This window comes from Ziziphus jujuba, chromosome 12 (genome assembly GCF_031755915.1).
Source record: "Ziziphus jujuba cultivar Dongzao chromosome 12, ASM3175591v1".
In the NCBI taxonomy this organism is placed as follows: domain Eukaryota; kingdom Viridiplantae; phylum Streptophyta; class Magnoliopsida; order Rosales; family Rhamnaceae; genus Ziziphus; species Ziziphus jujuba.
Window position 1 is genome coordinate 22967424 of NC_083390.1, and position 21724 is coordinate 22989147.

At 34.0% G+C, this 21724-nt stretch overlaps 4 protein-coding genes across 5 annotated transcripts; 1 reads left to right on the forward strand and 3 right to left on the reverse strand.

Moving 5' to 3' along the window:
• Positions 1 to 624: 624 nt before the first annotated feature.
• On the reverse strand, positions 625 to 5235 carry LOC107429578 (uncharacterized). 2 transcript variants are annotated; one of them, XM_048462702.2, is made up of 11 exons: positions 4763 to 5235; positions 4588 to 4674; positions 4230 to 4376; positions 3584 to 3672; positions 3014 to 3102; positions 2812 to 2936; positions 2635 to 2728; positions 2484 to 2556; positions 2248 to 2362; positions 1206 to 1737; positions 625 to 1017 (listed from the first exon to the last, which is right to left on the reverse strand). In XM_048462702.2, the coding sequence occupies exons 1-11, from the start codon at positions 5037 to 5039 to the stop codon at positions 924 to 926; spliced, it is 1722 nt and encodes a 573-aa protein (XP_048318659.2). In that variant the 5' UTR covers positions 5040 to 5235; the 3' UTR covers positions 625 to 923. The 2 variants fall into 2 exon arrangements, with proteins under 2 accessions (XP_048318659.2, XP_015895773.2); XM_016040287.4 differs by having other exon boundaries at positions 2812 to 2915; positions 4763 to 5230.
• Positions 5236 to 5669: 434 nt separating this feature from the next.
• LOC107429579 (probable transmembrane ascorbate ferrireductase 4) lies at positions 5670 to 7641 on the reverse strand. Its single transcript, XM_016040288.4, has 4 exons — positions 7341 to 7641; positions 7189 to 7240; positions 6860 to 7056; positions 5670 to 6015 (listed from the first exon to the last, which is right to left on the reverse strand). The coding sequence occupies exons 1-4, from the start codon at positions 7488 to 7490 to the stop codon at positions 5683 to 5685; spliced, it is 732 nt and encodes a 243-aa protein (XP_015895774.2). The 5' UTR covers positions 7491 to 7641; the 3' UTR covers positions 5670 to 5682.
• Positions 7642 to 11905: 4264 nt separating this feature from the next.
• LOC107429550 (clavaminate synthase-like protein At3g21360) lies at positions 11906 to 13954 on the forward strand. Its single transcript, XM_016040261.3, has 3 exons — positions 11906 to 12308; positions 13169 to 13422; positions 13493 to 13954. Exons 1-3 carry the CDS (start codon positions 11931 to 11933, stop codon positions 13836 to 13838), a joined length of 978 nt encoding a protein of 325 aa, XP_015895747.1. The 5' UTR covers positions 11906 to 11930; the 3' UTR covers positions 13839 to 13954.
• A 3074-nt stretch (positions 13955 to 17028) lies between these two features.
• LOC107429573 (protein decapping 5) lies at positions 17029 to 21585 on the reverse strand. The gene is made up of 8 exons (XM_016040283.3): positions 21283 to 21585; positions 20452 to 20552; positions 19853 to 19927; positions 18798 to 19775; positions 18289 to 18354; positions 17810 to 18007; positions 17585 to 17695; positions 17029 to 17511 (listed from the first exon to the last, which is right to left on the reverse strand). The coding sequence occupies exons 1-8, from the start codon at positions 21404 to 21406 to the stop codon at positions 17365 to 17367; spliced, it is 1800 nt and encodes a 599-aa protein (XP_015895769.3). The 5' UTR covers positions 21407 to 21585; the 3' UTR covers positions 17029 to 17364.
• Positions 21586 to 21724: the final 139 nt, after the last annotated feature.

Genomic DNA, 21724 nt, shown 5'->3' on the forward strand with positions numbered 1-21724 from the left:
CTCTGGGGCTCTTGTTGATCCCTGCCACTAAAAACAACGCAGGCAAACAAAAGGCTGCAAATCAAAATACAACAAAATATAGGTTTTTACAACATGATAATATTTTTATTTACATTAACGAAAAATATATAATTTTTTTAAAAAAATAATAATAAAAAAAATGAAAGATAGATTAGAGTTTTTTTTTTTTTTTTTTTTTTTTGGGGGAGAATAAAAGAGAGATTGGAGTTGGGAATGCAATTTGGGATCATGAAAGAGCCAAAACCAGCTGAACAAGACGAGCCAAGCAGGTCGAATGGTTAGGCGGGAATCACATTTTTAAGTTTTGACTGCTCTATCTATTTGATTTTACTGTTTTACCCCTATCGAAATATGATTATTTGTACTAACTTTTTATTCTTGGGACCCGTATAAAGTAATCTAAAGAAAAAAAAAAAAAAAAAGAAGAACTAAATTGCTTTGCATTGGACGTGATTTTCAGAACAAACGATTCAGTGGAGCATTACTTCAGAATCAACGAATATCGTTGAGGGTATTATCAAGTTAAAAAACGAATATTATTAAGGGGTTGATTTAACTTTGCGGACATTTTCAGCATATATTAGCAATAGGGAATGAGAACCATTCTTGTAATCCTTATCCATAGCAACTCTTTATCTTTACGTCAATCAATAATGAGACTTATTAAACAGAAATTCAAATCATTTCCTTCTTGCTCTCTCTATGCACGAATTAAGAAATAAAGATACATGAATGGCTTGATTTGCACCATGCTGCAATGCCTTGTAAAAGTTTTATAATTCATCTTTTTAGAACACAACAAAATAGCAAGGGATTCTTTCTGTAGACCTTGCCCCGGCAAATGATCTCTATGCTTATGAAACAAACTTTGAATAATTTGTACACTGTAAGAACCGCGAAAGTTAAGCATGGTTGTCCCACTTCCACCTTCGACCTACCTCCTCGAGAACCTTGGCTCGAGCTTGGCTTCTTCTTGCATCATCCTCTACCCAAGATCTGCAATCACTAATACCAATAAGCGAACCGCACACACTCATATATAGCGTCTATGACTAGTTTTAGTTCCACCTATATCCAGGTGACACTGTCATAGACCCCCATATATCACCCCAGTTAATTAACTTTCCCAAGTAGATAATTCTAAATCTTGCTTTAAAGCTTATCTAAAATGATGAAAACGCTACCTTAAAATTCGGAGAGCTTCTTTCTCTGCCTCAAGTATAGATTTTGAATCAAGCAGTTCTTCCTGCTTGGACTGTATATCACTGAGCGTATCATGCAACTTGCATTGCTCAGCCACATACATAGCTCTCTCAGATGAAAGTTTTTCTGATATCTCATTGACTTCTTCCTTGAGACTCAGAAGCAACTGCCTCTGACAGTCCATAGCTGCCTTCTTCTTTAATTGCTCTGCAAAATATTTTTCTTGAACAATTTTCTCCTGCTCCAGATCACTAACTGCAGTAGAATAAACCTTCTCCACCTCAACACCTCTGGCTTTCTCTTCATCCAGCTTCTCATCCCAAAACCTCTTTATGTCTCCTCTGTCAAGCAATTGAGTCCTAATATCTTCCATCTCAGCTAGCCTTGCAGAACTTTCAGCTTCTAATCTCAACAATTCAATATAGATTGCTTCAGCCATCCTGCCACTTGACAGTGCAACAGCTGCTTGTGCTTTTGTTGATGGTTTCTTTGGTTGCAACCGCTTGATCTGTCCTGCAAACAGAGGACGCTAGCACAAACTTCAGCTTCTACACACAAAAGGCAGTAAAAATTCTTCATCCATGATGAACTTATAAATCTAGTTAATCTGTGTCCTGATGGTCTAAGATGTACAAAAAAACTAAAAGTTTGAAACCTGGTAACTAGTTGATATACTTTTTGGTTCACTTATTCATTTTCTCTCAACAACCCATAAAATATAAATATCTCTTACTTTTGTAGCTAAATTGACTTTAACTTGCCCAGCTGTAATTTGTATCTTCATATGATGTCAGGTGAAAACATGGAATTAAATTTTTACTTTTACTTATGAATGGTTGATTGTAATGAGAACTCACATATAATCTAAGAAACGGAGAGTTAAACAATAGGTATACATGTGTGTTTTTTGCATGTGGGCATGTTTATGTATGCGCTTGCACTTGCAGAAGAGATTGAAATATATTCTTTATTCAAGGATTATTGGGCAGAACAATAGCAATAAAAGAAGAACAAGAGGAATACCAAAAACTTTTCTGAGTATGCTCCGGTCCCCAGCCAACATGTCTGCGTATAGTTCTGGAGACACATCTTTAGCGATCTCTTTCACATCCATAAAACCTACTTTTGTCGTTGACATCTGGACTGTAAACAAGTCAGATTTTAAAAGCTATGACTGCCTGAAGAAGTGTCAGATGCATGTATAGTCCAGAACGGATACATTACAAAAAAGAACTGATAATATTTGAAATTTTTTGTACCTGTATCATCCCTGGCACAAAATCGTACTCTAACTGGGCTTTCCAGTCTATCAGATCTTGCCGAGAGATGAACCTGCAGAATCATATATGCTAAGTAAGAATAAATGAAGCTAAATAAATTAGGCAGGAAAGAAAAAGCATCAAATTGTACCTATCAGGAAAAAAGCAGACGTCTTCTTGCTCTCTCAAACCATCATAGCTGTACTTTGACAACTTGCTGGGAATGACACCAGCCTCTGCCAGGGCTTAATAAGATACAAAAGCATAGATTAGCTTCTGCCTGCATCAGAAAACATTAAATCAATTGGACTAAAACAGTAATACTTACCTTGAATAGACCCAAAGTCTGGGTCTTCAACACTAATATCATTGAATGCAGCATTTATGGATCCAGAAAGTGAAACTGATGGGGTAATCCGGTGCTTTGGACTCCTAAAAGCAAGATATTTATAGCTAAGTAGACCCTAACAAAGCATTCACAAAATACTAAATGAAATATTTTCCTTGTCATGCCGTGGAAGAATCACTACCTTTCCAGCAACGAGTTCATTCGAACTAGCCATCTTGCATATTCCCTTCTAGTGCACAATTCATCCGCCTTGACATCATCTTCAATGATCTGTATTCCTTAATTACAGTTGAGATATGCTCAGAACTGGACCCAAAGCTTCATTCACATTAGCATACCATTTCATTGCTAAGTCTATTAATAATAAAGTCACAAGTTTAAAATTTTCAACGATGTAAAACAATTTCTCTGGATAAAAAAGACACCTGCCATTTTTTCTACAAGAAAAAAAAAAAAGAAAGAAAGTAGAAAGAAAAAAAGAAGAGATTGAAAATCCTTGGTTAGGAAATTTTTTCAAACCTTACTGTTCGTCCAATCAAATTATCATCCTATTACATGCAATTTATATAAAAGCATCTTATATTTAACTATTATTTATCATTCCACACTTCCTAATTTCAGTTAATAGTAAGAACTACAGGTGGATCAGAATTCTTTCTTCATATTCATTTAGGCATTACAAAAACAGACAGTAGAAAACAAAATATGGAAACCAACCACATCCTTGAAGGAATGCAATAAACACACAAACCTTCAGTTTCTTCAAAACTGAAATAGCTTCCCCTTGAGTAGAATCCACAGCAACTGGAATTATAATAGGTTCAAGCTTTCCCACATGTGCTGGTTGTATCAAATACAAATTAGAAAATGTACACTAGATTTCATTTATGTACATTCTAAAGAAAAATAAATTAACCTAAGGTTTTTTGTATATTTTCATATCTTCCTCCAAAAATTATAATTACACCCCGTTAGATTTAAATTCTCATCCACTAACAACCCCCCACGTTAGAAGACATCTATAATTTCTCCAAATTAGAAAATAACTCTTCTTGTATGTGTAACGAAACAAGCATATATTGTTTTATAGGAAAAAATTTTGACATTAAAACACAAAACCAACATAATTTAGATTCATGTGTGTGCGTGATATCTTTCAATATGAAATAATCTTTAAATAAAATACGGTTTGGTTACACACTAGAAGGGTAAGTTGTCATTTTGAAATTTTTTTTTTTTTTAAAAACCAAAATTGCAGTATGACTAACAAAGAGCTGTAAGTGGGAGATATTTGAGATTGAAATCCAGTGGGATGCAATTATTCTTTATAGAAATACAGACGTTGCCATGAAAAAAGTGTAAAACTCAGGACTTGAGTTATTACAAAATTGACATACCTGAACTAACATCTTCACTAACAGCACTAGGTATAGACTCTGCACTTGTTTCCGCCACATCAGGTGCCGTATAGTCCGCGGTTTTGCTTTCACCGCCATTTACTATCCCATGCAACGGAAGAAGACTAGTAATTTGAAACTTAAAACCTACAAAAACCATAAGATATGCTCAATATAGAATTCAGAAAATGCACATCCATAAACCACATGCCAACCCAAAAACCTCAATTCAATAAAAACCCAATTTTGCAAAAGAAAAAAATAAATAAATAAAAGAATCTGAAAAACACCCAATTGAGATAAAAAAAAAAAAAAAGAAAGAAAATAAAATAAAAAAATCAGTAAAGATATCAGACACCTTTTCTGGACAGTGAGAAGTAAGCAATGGCAGCTAGTAGAACAGCCACTGAAGTCCCAAGACCACTAATCAGGATTATAGGCAACCCTGAACCCAAATAACAAAAGCTTTATTTTCCAGATATTTGCAAAGCTACAATTACAGACAGAATAGAAAATGAGGGAGGAAAAACAACCTCTCTTCCGATGGTGAACAGGAGGAAAGTCGGAAATGGCCCAACCGCCAAAGTCGTCGGTGGCATTATGGTCCGGCGAGAACCAAGAGAGCTGGAGATTCCGCTCAGCGAGTGAAGCGGAGAGACGCAGTCCAGGGCTAGCGAATCTGTGACTATGATGAGCTCTGAGGAATGGGTGGGAGGAGATGAAGATTGATAGAGTACGGCGTCGTAAAATAGTGGGAGTGTAGGTGGTGATGAAGAGTGAGGAAGAAGGAGATGCCGCTGAAGCACGCATTTTCTTCAGGAAATTGGGGGTTAGGGTTTTTGAGTTGGGGGTCAGATCACACACACAGATTCAACAGTGTTCCAGAGAATTGGATTTGATTGAACTTTTTTTTTTTTTTCTCATTCCTTTTTGGGGGACAAGTGGTTTGGCCTTGGTTGGTCGATGTACTTCTACTATTGGAGCTTTTTCTTTTTTCAATTTTTTTTTTCTGTTTAAATTACACAACTATCCTCTTTACTTTAAAATTATTTTAGATATATCTTCATTTTCTAGTTGTTGGCCATTAATAATTTAATTAGCATCCTCTTTAATTGTTTTGTTGCAAAAATAATCCTTTTATTATATAAATAGTAAAGTTTAATGGCCAACGAAAGGTTAAAATTTCTTTCCTTTCATTTTTTTATTTTATTTTATTTTTTTTTTTGGTTAGACTGAAGAGACTAACTTTGTGATATGTTTTGAAATGCAAGTGGTTTTGTCCTCTCATTTTTAGGTAATTTTAATTTGGTCTGGATTTTTGTGCTCTATTTGACAAAGAATGAAAAGTTGGCATTATATTTCAGCTAACATCCATTCAAAAGGTAAATCAAAATGCAGAACCTAAAGATCAGTGAAAAGATATTAGCAAAAACCAGAAAAAAAAAATAAAAAATCATTGAGAGGGCAGTGTTTTAGTATCAGAGTAGACAAGTTTGGTTTTGTAATGGTGGGATTGTTTTTTGGGTGAAACAGCAGCCAAAATGACAATGCCACTGAGAAGAGCAAGCCCCAATCCTAAACCATTAACAATCATGGACTCTGCGCATCGTTTGGCCAAATTCCTATTTGTTTGCAAGAATGTGAGCTTCTCTAATAGTCCAGTTTCTGCAGTTGCCACAGCCAAACCATATGTGTATAGCCCAAGAAATATGTGCCACGGCAACACCCTTATCCTTGCTCTCCTCATTTCACCTCTATGCCAAAAGCTCAGAAAACCCATCATCCACTGCACATCAAAATAAAGCACAAAACCCCTACATTAGCTTCTAACAATTATTTCAACTTGAGCTCTTGTTGGTTTTCCACGAAATCTACCATGACTGATTTGACCATGATTCATGAATCTATGACAAAGCTATCCAATATGGCATTTCTATAATTTTTCAACAATAATTTCAATTTGAGCTTTCTCTGTTTTCCATGAATTAGTATGACTATGAATCTTTCCAGTTGTTATGACTCATTAATACCAGGGAAAATTTCTATTTACAATGCCATTTGGACTTTATATATACACACTCCTCCAATGTCAAATTTTTTAAAAAAGGCCAAAAACATCTTGCTACCAAAAAAAATTCATGGGGGAGGAGTGCGTAAATAGTAAAATTTAGTGTGTAAAAAGAACAGCTCTTTGTTAATAGAGAATGGCTTTGATATTTTCGTTTGGCTTCTAGATGGCCCATGTAATGAATGATGCAAAAACAGGTAGGTACTGATACTACACAGGTGTCTTTACACTCTTTATTTTATTGTTGCTAAGACTATGGTCCACACTTTGCTAAAGTGTATAAGCATCCAAAGTATCTCTTCATTGATCATTTTCTTAATCAGCATATTGGAATTGACAGAATTTTGTCATTAAATGAGTAATGTCTATGGCTAATAAATAATGCAGAAATGTTGCTTCTAGCTCCAAGAAAACAAATTGATGAGGAAGAGGAGGAGGGACCACAATGCCATAATGCAAGTTTCTCGGGAAACAAACACCTTTTGAATTAAAGCAAACAAAAAATTAAGATTAAAAAGCATATGAGCGAGAACTTAGGGAAAAAAAATGAAGAATAGTATACCTGAGCACCAAACAAGAAGATGCAGATCAAACCCATCCAAGAATGCAGACTGTAGAAATTAGCCACAATCCCATCCTGCCCCTGAAACCTTGTCCAAATCCCAAAAATTCCAGAGGCCAAAGCTACTCCTTGAAGACACAAATGCACGGATTTCTTCAAACTCCTTGAACCAGGCAACCATCTATGCACCAGAATTGCTGTGGAAAATAAACAAAACAAAAAACACTCAAAACCCATTGAATAAAACTCCTTAAATTTAAATAATTTATACCTCAAAATATATGTTAAATCTTTCCAATTTCTAACTTCTGGATTCTATTTCCCACTACCTTCTCCACTAATAAGAATGAAACCAATGACCATCAACAAAGGATGAAGAACCTGCCAGAAGAAACAAGACAAACCCACAAATTATACATCTTCAAAAATTTAATTTTTCTAAAAAAAATGCAGAGGAAATCAATAAAAGCACCACACATACTGAGTAGATGAGATCCTCCTGAGAAGCAGAGTGAGAGAGAAAGCTGGACTTGAAAGCTAAAGCCCAGAAGAGGACCAGCATTGCAACCAAAAGCCCTGAGATTCTGGCAAAGAAAAGGAGCGGAAGCAGTGTGGTAGAGACTTTGGCCATGGTGGTGGGGTTTTAAGGGCAGTGTGAAAAACCCTGATCAGCTTCTCTCAGACTACTATTCAGTGGGAATGGTAAAGCTAGCTAGGTAAGCAACCGACAGTCCAGCTTTTAGATCTGAGTGGCAAGACTCAGAATTTATATTGAGTAATAAACAAAATAGTGGCCTTTTAGGATTTCTTTATCTGGAAAGAAAAAGGGTACTTTGTACTTTTACTGATTGATTCCGGTTTTGACACGTTTGGGCATCAGTCTTTCAGCATTAATTACTTTCTAAAACCAGTTTACCAAATAAAAAATCATAATAATTATTATATTAAAAAAAAATTAACCATGAATTAGCTTGCTTTACTGAGAAATGGGTTTTGGGTATTATTTTGTGGGGACTGGTGGATGGAATTTCATGCTGCACTGAGGCTCTGAGAGTGAGGCCAAGTGGTAAATATACTTTATATTATTACAAGTTTCTCATTTTTATTTGTTCTTTTGTTTTATCCATTTCTCTTAATGAAATGCCACGTGACTTATTTGTTGTGTTGCTCAATTAGTACTCAGGGATCACAATTCCCAAGTAATGTTAATATATGCTGTAAGTTATTTCAAAGACACATTTAAATAAAGATCAAGTGGATGCATGCGATTTATGTTCTCAAATTAATGGTTTTTGTTTTGTTTTGTTTTTTTTTTTTTTTTCAAGAGGTATATGTAAGGTTTGAATTAAGTGTGTGAAGAGAAAGATGGTAACTGATTATCTTTTTTTATTTTTATTTTTTGGGATAAAACCCTGAATATCTATGTAGTAAGATATTGCATAATTATTTATGTAATTTATACATTACTCCTTCCAACATTAATGACTTGTATTTACAAAAAAGAAAAAAAAAAAGAAAGAACATTATTGATGTGTCTCTATAAAATATTTTTGGGATATTGATAGGATTTCGAATTTTATCGAGATTAATACATTGTATCCTAAATTTTTTTTTCTGGCATTTTGCATCTCAAAATTTTTTTTTTTACTTGTACCATTGGTTCATTTATTAAAAATGCATAACGGAATGATCAGATGTCTTGCACGTGCTCATCAAACGAGGATAAATCATGTAATTTCACTGTTCTCAATTGAGAAATTAGGGTTCCATTGAGTTTAGGATTGTTTGATATTACTGAGAGTAGTGGTTCGAAAGAATAAGATTAAGAAGGGGGGAAAAAAAAAAACAAAGGGATTTTGGGTTTGAAAGAGCACGGAGGAGTGAAAAAGATAAGAAATGGAAAAGAACAGACATGGATGTGGAAGGATGAAAAAGAAAAAGAAGAAGAAGAAAAAGTGATTTTCGGAATGAAGTTCTCTCTATCTCCTCTTTCTCTCAGTCATCTTTTTTTTTTTTAGTGTACTTTCTCTTTTATTGTAACTCTCTCTGTCTTTTCCTTTTCTTTGTATTTGTCCTTTTTTTTTGTGTATTCTCTCTTTCTCTGTCTCTATATTTATCTCTCTCATTTTTCTCTGTCTCTCTTCTCTTTTTTTTTTTTTTTGGATGTACTTTCTCTTTCTCTGTAAATCTCTTTGTCTGTCTCCTTTCTCTCTGTCTCTCCTCTTTCTTTATCCTCCTTTTTTTTGTGTATTTTCTCTTTCTTTGTATTTCTTTCTGTTTGTCTCCTCTCTATCTAACTGATGTTTTAGGAAATCAAAACTCCATTTTGGCAACGAAGGAGCTTCTTTCTATCGATTTTTTCCAAATAACTTTAAATCTATCTATTTTTTCCATCAAACAACATTTCCTATTATTTTTTCTTTTCTTTTCTTTTCTTTTCCCTTTTTTCCTCTCAATTTTTTTCCTCCACATTTTCTGAGTCCCAAATAGAGCTTAAAAGTTGTATAATTACATGATTTATCCTCTTTTGATGAGCACATGCAAAACACCTGATCATTCCATTATGCATTTTTAACAAAGTACCAACGGTGCAAAAAAAAAAAAATTAGAATGCAATGTATCAACCTTGATAAATTTCGAAATGTTTGGCTGTCAATATCTCTATATTTTTTGAAATATCAATCAAAAAATACAAAATTTAATAAGCTGAAATCTATATAATACTATAGAAAAATATTTATATAACTACCCCTCATAGATATTATAAGTCAAACACACCCCATGCCCTTGTGCTGCCACCACAATATCATCACTGAAAACTAAGACAACAATATTCCTTGAAAACCAAGATAAACTTTGACTTTCAGGCTAATCTGCATCCAATAAGCCAAGAACACATTATCCCTAGCTTCTTTCTTTTCTTTTCTTTTCTTTTCTTTTTTTTTTTCCCCAAATAAAACCTGTTTAAAGAGTTTTTGAAGTGTAGAAAGTAAAAAGCATTAGATAATTTAAATTTTATCTAAGAACTATTCAATAAATGTAGGTTTAATTTATGGTTGAATTGAATTTTTATATTTGGGGAAATTTATTTATTTATTTATTATTGTTATTATTCCAATTTTTGCAATTTTCTTCTCAAAAGGTGAAAGGATTTTCTAAATGGCAGGCAATAAAGTCCAAGACAACACTGAGCACAAGAGCGTAAACAGGGGACTGCCTCACAGCCCAAAGCAGAGTGCTTGACTTCTATGAAAAAGCCTAGTTTTTGTGTAACGTTTCTTTATATCCTCCAAAGTTAAAACTTTATTAATATGTTTTGGTACGATAAAATAAAAAAATAATGACGATTTAAAAAAAAAAAAAAAAAAAAAAAAAAATATATATATATATATATATATATATATATATATATATATATATATATATATATATATATATATATGTTGTAGTTTTTTTATTTCTAACAAAAATGATATGAAGTATATTATATGAGTTTAACAAGTTATTCAAATTGTAATGCTTCAAGTCATAGCGTTACCAGAGTTTTAAAGTAAGTATTTTTTTTATTTTATTTTTTTGGGTTAATACCATTTTACCCCAGACTGTGATACAGTTTTCACATTGCCTTTAAATTATAAATTTTTTTTTTTAAATTGCCCCTCTAATTATTGTTTTGTGTCTCTTTAGTTTAATCGATCATTTTCAATGGATGACTTTGATAAAATTAATTGTATACAACTTATGTATTTATGTGGAAGTAAATTTAATTTCATCTCATATTTTTCCTGTATTATAAATGGCCAATTTGACCAAATTCATTAGAAAAAAATTGCAAAGTTAAACCACAGCTATGCCAAAAACAACAATAGTTTGGGAAGCAATGTGAAAGATGTGTTATAGTTTGGGAGAAAAAGTGATATTAAACCAACATTTTTCTGTCATTTTGGTTTAATTTTTTGATATTAAACCAACATTTTTCTATGTCATTTTGGTTTAATTTTTGGATATTAAACCAACATTTTTCAATGTCATTTTGGTTTAATTTTTTAAAAGACATATAGGACAAGCTGATCATCCGTTGCCATTGTTTTTGGCCAATGCATAACGTAAACAAATAGTGTAAAATCACATTTTTGATAGTGTTAAAACAATGAAGATGGACATGGATATTACCTAGTCAGAAATTAATGGAAAATTTAAGCATAGGTAGTGCTATGTATTTTTCTTCTTGTTGTTTGGTCTTTGTTGTTTAACTAAACATGCCTGGACGGCAAAGACGTAACAAAAAAGCACATAATTTCGAAGCCATCGATATATATATTTTTCTGAATTGGACTCTGCAAATGAAAATATGTATATATAAATATATAAAAATGTTCTTTGACTTACCACGACGACTCTTATATGCGTATCTTAGAAAGAGACAATGCACAATGTGTCAAGCTTGAAATGCTATAAAAATGGTGGCTTAAAAGGGAGGAAAAAACAAAGATAGAAATTAATTTATATTTTGCATTTTACAACCAAGCTGCATTTGTCTAGTAAAAAGGCAAAGCTGGAGATCTTCCATACCTTGGTTTTTCTCACGATTAATATAATTAATTAATCCTCTTCTCAACAATATGATTAATGACAAATCCAAAGTATATCCCAATAGCACATCATGAGCTTTCATTTTTGGACCGATATATTAAATAGGTAAGATTCATTATTAAATAATAACATGAATTTACCACAGATTGTCTTATTGTGACTTTGTGAGGCATATATGAGCTTTGTAAACAACTAATTTGCTTTAAAGCCTGGGCTTTTTCCTATAATATGAATTTTTAACAAAACCAGAGGATCAATTATGAGCTAGCAACCTCACACAAGAAGACATAAAATTCAGATAGAATATAAAAATAAACTTTGATTTAATCCCTTCCTAATCCTATTTAGTAATATCCAAAAACCATACCACCACCACCACCACCATCACTCTATATATGCACACAACCCTTTTGGCTTGAAACAAACATATAATCACTAGCAAAAGAGAAAAGATCAGAGAGAGAGAGAGAGAGAGAGAATGGAAAACTTATGCAAGAACTTGTGCAAGGACTTCAAGGAAGGAAAATGTGAAGGGCAAAAAGTGGTGGATGGAGAAACCATGCCACTGGTTCTGCAACCACCAGAGCCCAACAAGGGTGACTTGGAGTCTCTTCTTTCGGCTCTGAAGAAGAACAAGGACTGGTTTGAGCAGATGATCATCAAGAACAGTGCTGTCCTCCTTCGAGGTTATGACGTGAAGAACGCCGAGGATTTCAATGAAATTGTGGAAACATTTGGGTGGGATGATATTCGTTATGTGGGTCCTGCACCTAGAACTCATATTTACAAGAGAATATGGACTGCTAATGAGGGACCTCTCTCTGAAATGATTTACTACCACCATGAGATGGTCTTGGTAAGTCATTTATATATATATATATATATATATGCGTATTCATGATTTATGCTTCTTCTTAGTGATCAGCAAAAACCCAGCTCAAACTTTTTGTTTCATTTTGAGTTAAGCAAAAACTTGAAGGTCTAATTAGTCATTTCAATGATATATACCATATTGCAGTGTACCTTACTATATCTTGTGTTATAGAAGATGGAATTGACAGAGAAAATGAAAAAGTACTTCAAAGTATATTTGACAACACTTTACAGATGTTATATCCAAAAGCCAAAAACAGCTTTGGCAGCAGTTTTCCTTCTGCTTGCCTAAAGCCACAATTTCCCTTTGTGGAGCAGTTGAAAAGAAAAAAAAAAATTAAAGGAAATCAAAATGAATTTCAAATTGTTATTACTCTTGATGCATTCTCATGTAGAGCAAGTACTGGACAAAGATTTTTAGAATTCTTGGCAATGCAGAGACGTCCAAGTTTTTCATTCTTTTTTCTGCAATCCATTTTAGTCAGGAAACATGACATCAACCTTTTTTTTTCTTTTTTTTGACCCGGTTGGCCGGCAAATTAGTGAATAATATAATTCTGTTCCATAAGCAATGATGCAATGCCAATGGCGGTGAAGCATACTAACTATATATGTATGATTATATGCTAACTTCACCATTCTTTCATTCATTCATCAATAAGATTTACGAGAATTAATTCAAAATTAATGAACAGACTTGTCACCTAATGTCTAATATTCTTCAATGCTCAACATATCTAACTTGAATATATGAAGGCTTTGACCTATTGTTTTGCTTACATATGCTATATATAATAGGATTCAATAATATACCATATTGTTTAATATCTTCTAACCGAGCAGATTAAGGAATGTCCCAAAAAAGTAATCCTATTCTGTGAGACACCACCACCAGAAGGAGGACAAACACCATTTGTTCCAAGTTTCCGGGTAACGGAGAGAATGCTAGAGGAGTTTCCCGAGTATGTGGAGGAAATGGATGCAAAGGGTTTAAAATACTCATTCACAGCTTATAGCAAGGATAATACTTCTTCTATGAGGGGTAGAGGTTGGGAAGATGCTTTGGGGACATCAGACCCTGCACTAGCTGAGATAAGGTATGCACTAATACTATATATGTTAGGTAAAATATTTGGAAGTTGACATGGTGTGGGAAATTTGTTGCAGGGCCAAGGCTCTTGGCATGGACTTGGAGTGGCTTCCAAATGGTGGGGTGAAGACCATATTGGGGCCAAGAACTTTAACGAAAGTGTTTGAAGGAAGAAAAGGAAGGAGGATGTGGTTCAATACGGTAGTAGGCATGCATGGGAAGGAGCTTAGCTCTGCCACAATGGCAGATGGAACAGAGATTCCAGAAGAGGTAGTGAAGAGATGCGAACAGATCATCGAAGAAGAAAGCATACAGTTCAATTGGGAGAAAGGTGATGTCGTTTTCCTTGATAACATGGCTTTGCTCCATGGAAGAAGGCCTTCTCTTCCTCCTAGAAGGGTCTTGGTTGCTACATGCAAGTAGAAGATATAAACCTTTCTTTTATTTCTGTGTACAATTTCTTTTAAGCGCAAGACAATAATGTTAGTCTAGAAGCTTTAACTTCCTTGAGCTTCAACTATCACATTAAGTTTTAATTATTCGAGTTTATGTAAGATTTTATGGAAAATCTTAAATGCCTTCATCTTGTAATGTCATTGAGCTGAGCTACAGCAGGAGAGAAATAAAATGAAATAAAATAAAATAAATAAGCCAAATACACTTTGGTACTTTCTATTTTCAGAGTTTTCTTTTAGGGACTATAAATTTTCTTTTTCACATTGATATATGATAAACAATTTTCTTTGTATTTTGAGGAATTTTAATGGCAAAATTTTTGTTGCCGTGGCCTGAATTTTAGATTCGGTAGGAGAGCTGCAATTATTTGGATCATTAACCGCCAGAGCTTTGAAGAAGAAAAAATCAAAATCAGTATCCTCAATACAAAACAACATCTTAATAAAGGAAATTAATAGCTTATCATATGAAAAATGTTTAAAAGTCCAAAAGTTTATTCATTAAGTGCACTTCTGGGTCAACAGCACCATCCAAGCACTGGAAGGACAAACAAACAAACAAACGAAAAGAACGTATTAACAAAGAAAGTAGAGTATAGAAATTATTAACATAGTCTTTTGGTAAGTAGAAATAATATTTAAGTTTTAATAGCCATTTGATAAGTAGAAATAAAATTTAAATTGTAATGCAGAAACAATTTTCTTACACATCTCTACAAGCCATGTACAAGCACACCATAAATCCTGCTATCTTGATGGCAACAAAATACTACATGTATTTTAATAGAAATGTACTTAGAAGGAATTCACGTCAAATGATGAAAAATGCAACGTAGTTCAATATGATTTAGAAAGAAAATGTAGAAAGACCAAAAGTGTGGCAAGGAGCGAAAACCTATTCTAAGACTAAAAGGTTTTTTTGGTAAGTAGAATTAATATTTAAATTATAATGCAAAAACAATTTTCTTTTCTGTATTGATAATATTTCAAACCAGTTTCTCAATATATATAGGAACATCTTTACAAGCCATACACAATACAAGTACCCCATAAATCCCTTACCAAATATTTCATGTATTTTAATACAAATGTATTAAGACAGAATTAAATGTCAAATGATGAAAAATGTAATAGGCCTATCTTTTGCGCCCCCCCCCCCCCCCCCCTCTTTTTTTTTTTTTTTTTTTTAAGCCCTTAATGAAAACTTATTTAAAAATAAAGGATATTAAAGTGCATTTTGACAAAAAAAGATAATAAAAACTATAAGACGTTGCCCATGAAAAGAATGTTCATTAAATGAACTATATAGTTTATATCATCATTGGTGCCAACTCTGCTTATAATTTTAAAATATGCCCCTGCCAATCGACCATTTATTTTGTTTATTAATAATCTTCCAACACTATCTTTGATGTCAGAAAAGTAATGTCTAGAAGCACAGTGCATGTTCCTTAGTCAATAAAGTAATGTAAATATGCAAAACAAAATAAAGGTGAAGATTGTTTGGATTCTGATGTGGTATTGGTCAAAAAAATTCCAACATTTAAGTTAATAAAAGTATTTTGGAGAGCAATGTGATACTAGGGTTTTTCCAATACCTTGAATTTAGACCTTAATGAAATATATATATATATATATATAGTAATTTTATCACAAATTAAGATGTGTTTTGTTTCTCATAAAAAATTGATGAATTTATTAATAATCTTCCAACACCATCTTTATCATCAGAAAAGTTATGTCTAGCGTAGAAGCACATTTTCGCTCTATAATGTTCCGCCTATTCTTTAGTCAATAAGGTAATGTAAATATGCAAAACAAAATAAAAGTGAAGATTGTATGGATACTAATGTGATAGTGGTAAAAAACGCTCCAATATTTAAAGTCAATAAAGTGTTTTGGATAGCAAATGTGATACTAGGGTTTTTCCAATACCTTAAACTCAGATCTTAATAAAATATATATATATATATATATATATATATAGTAATTTTATCCCAAATTAAGGTGTGCTTTGTCTCTTATAAAAAAATGATGAATTGAACAACCACTAGAAATAGGTAATCTTCACTGATCTGCAATTATTATTTTTTATTAATTTTATTTATATATTTATTTTTGTCACTAGTCTTTGAAATAACTTACACAACACTTAAGAGTAATGAGGACCTCTACTTCCAAATGATGGCGTTTGGGTCATGAATATATGGCGATTATGCGCAGCAACAACACGCGTCCAGTAAAAGATATGCATTAAAACCACACACACATTAATTTATTTATTTATTTTTGTCTCTAGGGTTTTGGAAAAAAATATACAGGACCTGGAATGCTGAGGGCTTTCAGAATCGCCAACAACTTGGATCACATGTGCACCCATAACATTCGTGGCATTTATGGTGTTTGGATCGCTTAGCTTTCCAAGGAAACCTCGTGCATATATATATATATATATATATATATAAAGAGAGAGAGAGAGAGAGAGAGAATTTTTTTATGATGGATCATAGAAAGATTCTATATATATATATATAGATAAATAATTCTTTTTTCTTTTTCCTCCGGAACAATTAATGTAATCCAAAAGCTTATGCACTCGTAGTCTCCTCTGCTGTCCTATGTTCTCTCCGGCGGTCCTAATGCGTACTTCTGCCTCTGTAGGATCTCTTACTCTTAACATTTCTCTAAACAGTGCTCATATAACTGTACGTTGCAATCAATTAAGAAGAGATCAGAGATCAGGTTGCATTGATTTCTTTTATCAATACTGCAGGTGGCATTAGTAGTATAACAGTTTCAGTTTCAATATAGAACAAATTAACCCCAGTGTGCGAGTGACCCATCATATACATGCAAAACGAAGTCGACCTCAAATCACTATGGGTAAAATGCAGACTGATTTGCCTAGTTTACCAAATCATTTTGGATATGAGGATCTAGAGCTCAGCCAAGGATAGCAACCTGTAATGGGTATAATCCTTTGTTACACAATGTCACTTTGGACCATCTTTGCTCCGATTGTTGTGAATCGGAAAACCAGTGTGAGAGAAATGATAGAAACTTAAAAATAAGACCTTCAAAAAAGAATGTTCATGAAGTGAACTAAATATTTTAAATTCTATCACCATTGATGCCAAATCAAAACACTTTTCCTCATCTGAATGTACTGCCTAGGACAATTCTTCAATTTTATTTAAAAAAAAAAAAAAAAAAATCAGTCTGGCTCAAACAACAAAATGATAACCGCTGTACCCTAAAATTTTATGTTTCTACTTAAAAAAAAAAAAAAAAAAAGACTTGTTTTACATGGAAAAAAATGTAGAGAAAAATTAACTACAAAAAGTACAATACAACAAATATGAAAAATTTTATTTTAGCCCCTTCTTTTTGTGGTGCCCAAGGCACCATTAGCTTTGATCACTGAATAATCGTTACTGGAGGGCCGTTGAGCTTAAGGTACATTCACCGGCCACTTCACAAAATGCAGTTTACAACTATTGTGGGTGATTGTATGTAGCACGCCCACGTCCCCTCCCATTGTAGCCATATCCCCTTCCATAGTAACCACCACGAAAACGGCCACCACGTGCAGGGCCACGGCCGCCTCGACCACCCCTATGCCTTGCAAAATCACCAAAAGTCTGCACCACAAACAGGTAGTATTATAGAACAAATATCTAAATTCATGAAGCACAAACCAGAACTCTATTTTACCTCTGTGTCTATCTTCATTTGCTCAGAGTATCTAGTTCTTCCACTCTGTGATTGATTATCAAGTGCATTGCAAGAAAGGGAGTCGAAGAAGTCATCCTTGTTATAGACAGGCTGTGGACACAAACATAGAATTCAAGAAATTGAGAAGAGAAATGCACTAAAAAGCTTCTTTATCAAAAGAACCGAATTTATCTTCATGGGGATATGCAAAATCTCAAGTCTCACCACAGATATCTCAAATTTTGATGATTCGGCATCATCTTCAGCATCATCTTCATCACTTACTTTGCCATCCCCCTCTCTATCCTTTGGATGAGATTTACTACTCTTGCCAAGATGACCCCAAACTTCATCCTTCATGAACTTCTCATTCATTGCCGTGAAATCAAAATCTTCAGTGAATTTTATTACTGGTTGTGAACTCTGCATAACAAATGAATATTTGACCCCCAATCAATCATCACAATCATGACTCAATTGGTGTACATTGAAATTATATAGGGAATTCCTAATTCAAAAATAGTTATCAAAACAAATTTCATCTCTTCTTCCACATAAAACTTCATATTAAGTAATAATTTAAGATTCAGATATCGCTTTACCATTTTACACTAAAACCAAATGAAAATATAGCACTCTTAAGGTGATTTAATGAGATTTACAGCAAGGACTCATATCAGCTAAACGATGCAATAATACATTACCCCAGTTCCTCGTCCTCTTCCCCGCCCCCTATAACTATAACGATTTTGGAAAGGAGCTCCAGTTGGCTGAGGAAAGAGAAAATTATCTGTCAGGATATATAAGATAGGAAGCAACACAATAAAGAACCAAAATAAAGCAATAATAGATTACAAGAAACGGTAAAAATAGCACATAAATATAACAATTGCAATAGACCAAGATGAAAGAAGTTTGCATGACCAAGAGAGAAAAAAGATACAAGGAATATGAACATAAAATCTTAACCTTTTACAGTGGCTTAGCAATCTACCTCAAACACAACATGAAATTTTACATAACCGTATTGATAGCGCCAGGGATCATAACAAATTCAGCCAAAAATAATCCCAGAAAAATCAGATAAAAAAGGACAGGTTGGAACACATACAATCAACATCATGAAAAATATGGACAAGAAACACACCCTAAAAGTAATTATATGTAATCAAATTAAGGAAATGATGAACAGAAAACAACGCAAAAAAAATACCCTTTGACCAGCTCTTGCAGGTTGGGGTAATGGCAAAATTGGAGGCTGAGGTTCTGAAACTGCCACCGGCACTGGCACATCTATCGCAGATGATGATACTTGAACCACCTCGACATCCTTATGAGCTGCTTGTAAAGATTGAGATGAAGAAACTGCAGGAGCTCCAGACTGTAACAACTGACCAGGAGTTACCAGAGAAGGTGCTGGTGTATCTATGCGGACAGAGTTACTTGACCCAACAATAGAGGGAGTAGATTGAGACACAGCTTGGTATGGCAAAGTTGAACCAGAAGTTGCACCAGATTTGTTAGTGTTTGGTGGTAAAGCAGTATTCATATCTAGACTTGAAGTAGTCAATGGAGACAGTGATGGTAAACTAGCATTAAGGGTGGAAGCAGAAAGGGTTGGATTTTGAGCCTTGTTAGATGCTGAGCTTGGTATTGTTTCAGAAGCTAATGTAGTTGAAAGCACTGGAGGCAGAGTTGATGGCAGAGTCGATGGCAAAGTCAACGGCAAAGTTGATGGTGATACAGAAGTAGAGATTAAATTAGGCGAACTAGAACTAGCAGCAGAAAGCAAAGTTGATGGAACCTCAGGCAATTGTGATGCTCCAGTGGATAAAGAGGCAGCATTAAAATTAGGATACTGCATTGGCTGTTGCAGGGAAGAAGGCATTGCTAGGCCAGGTGGGGGTTGAAGCAAAGATTGCTGGTGTAAATGAGGAAGCCCATTAGAGGGGCCATAATATCCTGGCCAATACATTGGTGGCATAGCAAGCCCACCTCCATTTGCACTTGGAGGAGGAGGTGACGCTCCCCATGACCCTAAATTTCCTCCAGGTTGATATAAGGGTGGCATCCCACCTTGAAAATTAGACCCAGGGAGCCCCATCTGTGCAGCGTGGGAACCAACATCGGATGAAGGCCCACTAACAGCAGCTGGCAAGCTTGATGAGGAAACTGGGCGAGTATAGTGGGACTGCAAAAAGATTTGAAAAATTTCAGAACAAGGTCAACTTCATTGATGCATAACTCCAGTCAATATACTTTTCTTGCCTGAATAATAGCAGGATCATTGTTTATTGGTGGGGGCGCAGGCTGTGCAGGTGGAGACGATTTAACTTGTAAATCCTGCAAAAGGATGCACAACAAACATTGAAGGGTTGAGCATAAAAAGTACAGACAAAAATAAAAATCCAAGTCACCAATGTTGTGTGATTTGACATAATAACTAGCCTCATGGACATTCAGAATTGAAGCATGATTACCAAGCAACATAAAATCCCATCTTAAATCATGCCTAGCTATACTCTCAGAGTTAACCATTTTAAGAGTTACTAAATCGGATAACTAAATCTTAGGTTGAGTTTTGACGAAGTGCAGTTAACATAAAAAAGCAGAAATAAATGCTGATCTTTAGAACTAGCTACCTACTTCGTAGTATTGTTAAATCATCAAATACACACCACAAGCGACTCATGTTATAAAGAAATATGGATTATTTTCTTTTTTTTTTATTTTTGGTTAAAGCAAAGCAGATACATTACACTTGACATTAATTAGACATTTAGACATCAATAATAAAACATGAATGAGACCTTCCAGGTGAGTCCAATCCTTTGGACTCACTTCCTTGGTATTTCCATACACAATACCTTTATGTCAGCTCCACGGAACAGTATATACTCATAAACTTTGTCACTTGGAGAAATTTGTGGTCCATCCTTTTTCCTTCCTTCTGTTCCAAAAGATCGTACTGCCAAATAAGAAGACAAAAATTAGCCAAGAAAAAGTTCATCTTTCTCATATTTTGACAAGCATATGATAACTGAGATTCATTATGCTTTATGAACACCCAGTATGGCCATCAGAAATTATGAGAACTTATTTCCATATGCTACTTAATTTATTTGAAACATGCACATTCACTCCTATAGTTCGTTCCATTATGACAGTAAATGCAATTATATAAGCTCCAAGGACCAAGGATGAACCAAATTTCACGTGTATGATGAAAAACAAGCAAAAATTCAACCAGGTATATCAAGTCAATACAAGCATTGGCAATCAAGAAGCATATGCTTATGGGAATCAAGAACTCTATTCTCCTAATTAAACCTCAAACATTTGAAGTTCCATGTAAACTACTAAATTTCATCAAACACATCAAGAAAAAAGCACTACCCAAAAAGGAAAAAAAAAAAAGTCTACGAGCTCAAGCATATAACCTTTACTGCCCCAATTTCGTTCATACCAAATTCAAATCAGAATTCAACATTTCCAACATAACGATACAACCCCAAATTGTTTAACGTAGCTACAAAAACCCCAATACTACAAATAAACTAAGAATGAAAAACCAAGAAACTTAGAAAACAAAATCAACCCAAAACCCTAAAAGAAAAAAAAAAGAAAAAAAAAGCAGAAAATACAAAAAAGAAAGCAAATTGACAAAATCAAGAAAAAGGGTAAAACAGATAAAATACCGTTTCTAAGTCCAATACTAGACTCCTCAGTATTGATGTTGTAAAGAACGCCTTCATATCTAATCTCACTCTTCGAAGTCAAGCTTATCAAGCTCCCTATATATGAATCTGCGGCGGAGCCCATTCAGAGAAAGATTAGGTTTTTTTTTTCTTTTTCTTTTTTTTGTGTTTCTTTTGCTGGCAATTTCAATTTAGGTTTTCCAATTTCTTGAAGAAAAAAAAAGGAAAACAAAAAAAGGAATAAGATCCCTAATATCTTTGGCTGCTAAGAAAAATCTCTCCGAATTGAGTTGAAGAAGAAGAAAATAAGGGGATTTTGAGTCCAAAAAGGGTAAACGATGAACTACTGGAGACAAACACCCAATGGCATAACGACACGTTGAGACGGTGATTGCGACATCACGGAATTGCCCTTTCGATGGAGGAGTCTGACGTGGCGTTA

What these genes read in the sequence shown, in the direction of transcription:
- LOC107429578 (XM_048462702.2), bottom strand. Translation starts at nt 5,039, where the DNA reads ATGCGTGCTTCAGCGGCATCTCCTTCTTCCTCACTCTTCATCACCACC. An exon ending in ATGAACTCGTTGCTGGAAAG is followed by an intron (nt 2,937 to 3,013) that starts GTAGTGATTCTT and finishes GGGTCTACTTAG; the next exon opens with CTATAAATATCTTGCTTTTA. An exon ending in AGACTTTGGGTCTATTCAAG is followed by an intron (nt 2,729 to 2,811) that starts GTAAGTATTACT and finishes TATCTTATTAAG; the next exon opens with CCCTGGCAGAGGCTGGTGTC.
- LOC107429579 (XM_016040288.4), bottom strand. Translation starts at nt 7,490, where the DNA reads ATGGCCAAAGTCTCTACCACACTGCTTCCGCTCCTTTTCTTTGCCAGA. An exon ending in AGGAGGATCTCATCTACTCA is followed by an intron (nt 7,241 to 7,340) that starts GTATGTGTGGTG and finishes TTCTTCTGGCAG; the next exon opens with GTTCTTCATCCTTTGTTGAT. An exon ending in TCTTCTTGTTTGGTGCTCAG is followed by an intron (nt 6,016 to 6,859) that starts GTATACTATTCT and finishes TTTGATGTGCAG; the next exon opens with TGGATGATGGGTTTTCTGAG.
- LOC107429550 (XM_016040261.3), top strand. Translation starts at nt 11,931, where the DNA reads ATGGAAAACTTATGCAAGAACTTGTGCAAGGACTTCAAGGAAGGAAAA. An exon ending in ACCACCATGAGATGGTCTTG is followed by an intron (nt 12,309 to 13,168) that starts GTAAGTCATTTA and finishes CTAACCGAGCAG; the next exon opens with ATTAAGGAATGTCCCAAAAA. An exon ending in CCTGCACTAGCTGAGATAAG is followed by an intron (nt 13,423 to 13,492) that starts GTATGCACTAAT and finishes AATTTGTTGCAG; the next exon opens with GGCCAAGGCTCTTGGCATGG.
- LOC107429573 (XM_016040283.3), bottom strand. Translation starts at nt 21,406, where the DNA reads ATGGGCTCCGCCGCAGATTCATATATAGGGAGCTTGATAAGCTTGACT. An exon ending in ATGATCCTGCTATTATTCAG is followed by an intron (nt 19,776 to 19,852) that starts GCAAGAAAAGTA and finishes ATCTTTTTGCAG; the next exon opens with TCCCACTATACTCGCCCAGT. An exon ending in CAAAATTTGAGATATCTGTG is followed by an intron (nt 17,696 to 17,809) that starts GTGAGACTTGAG and finishes TTGTGTCCACAG; the next exon opens with CCTGTCTATAACAAGGATGA.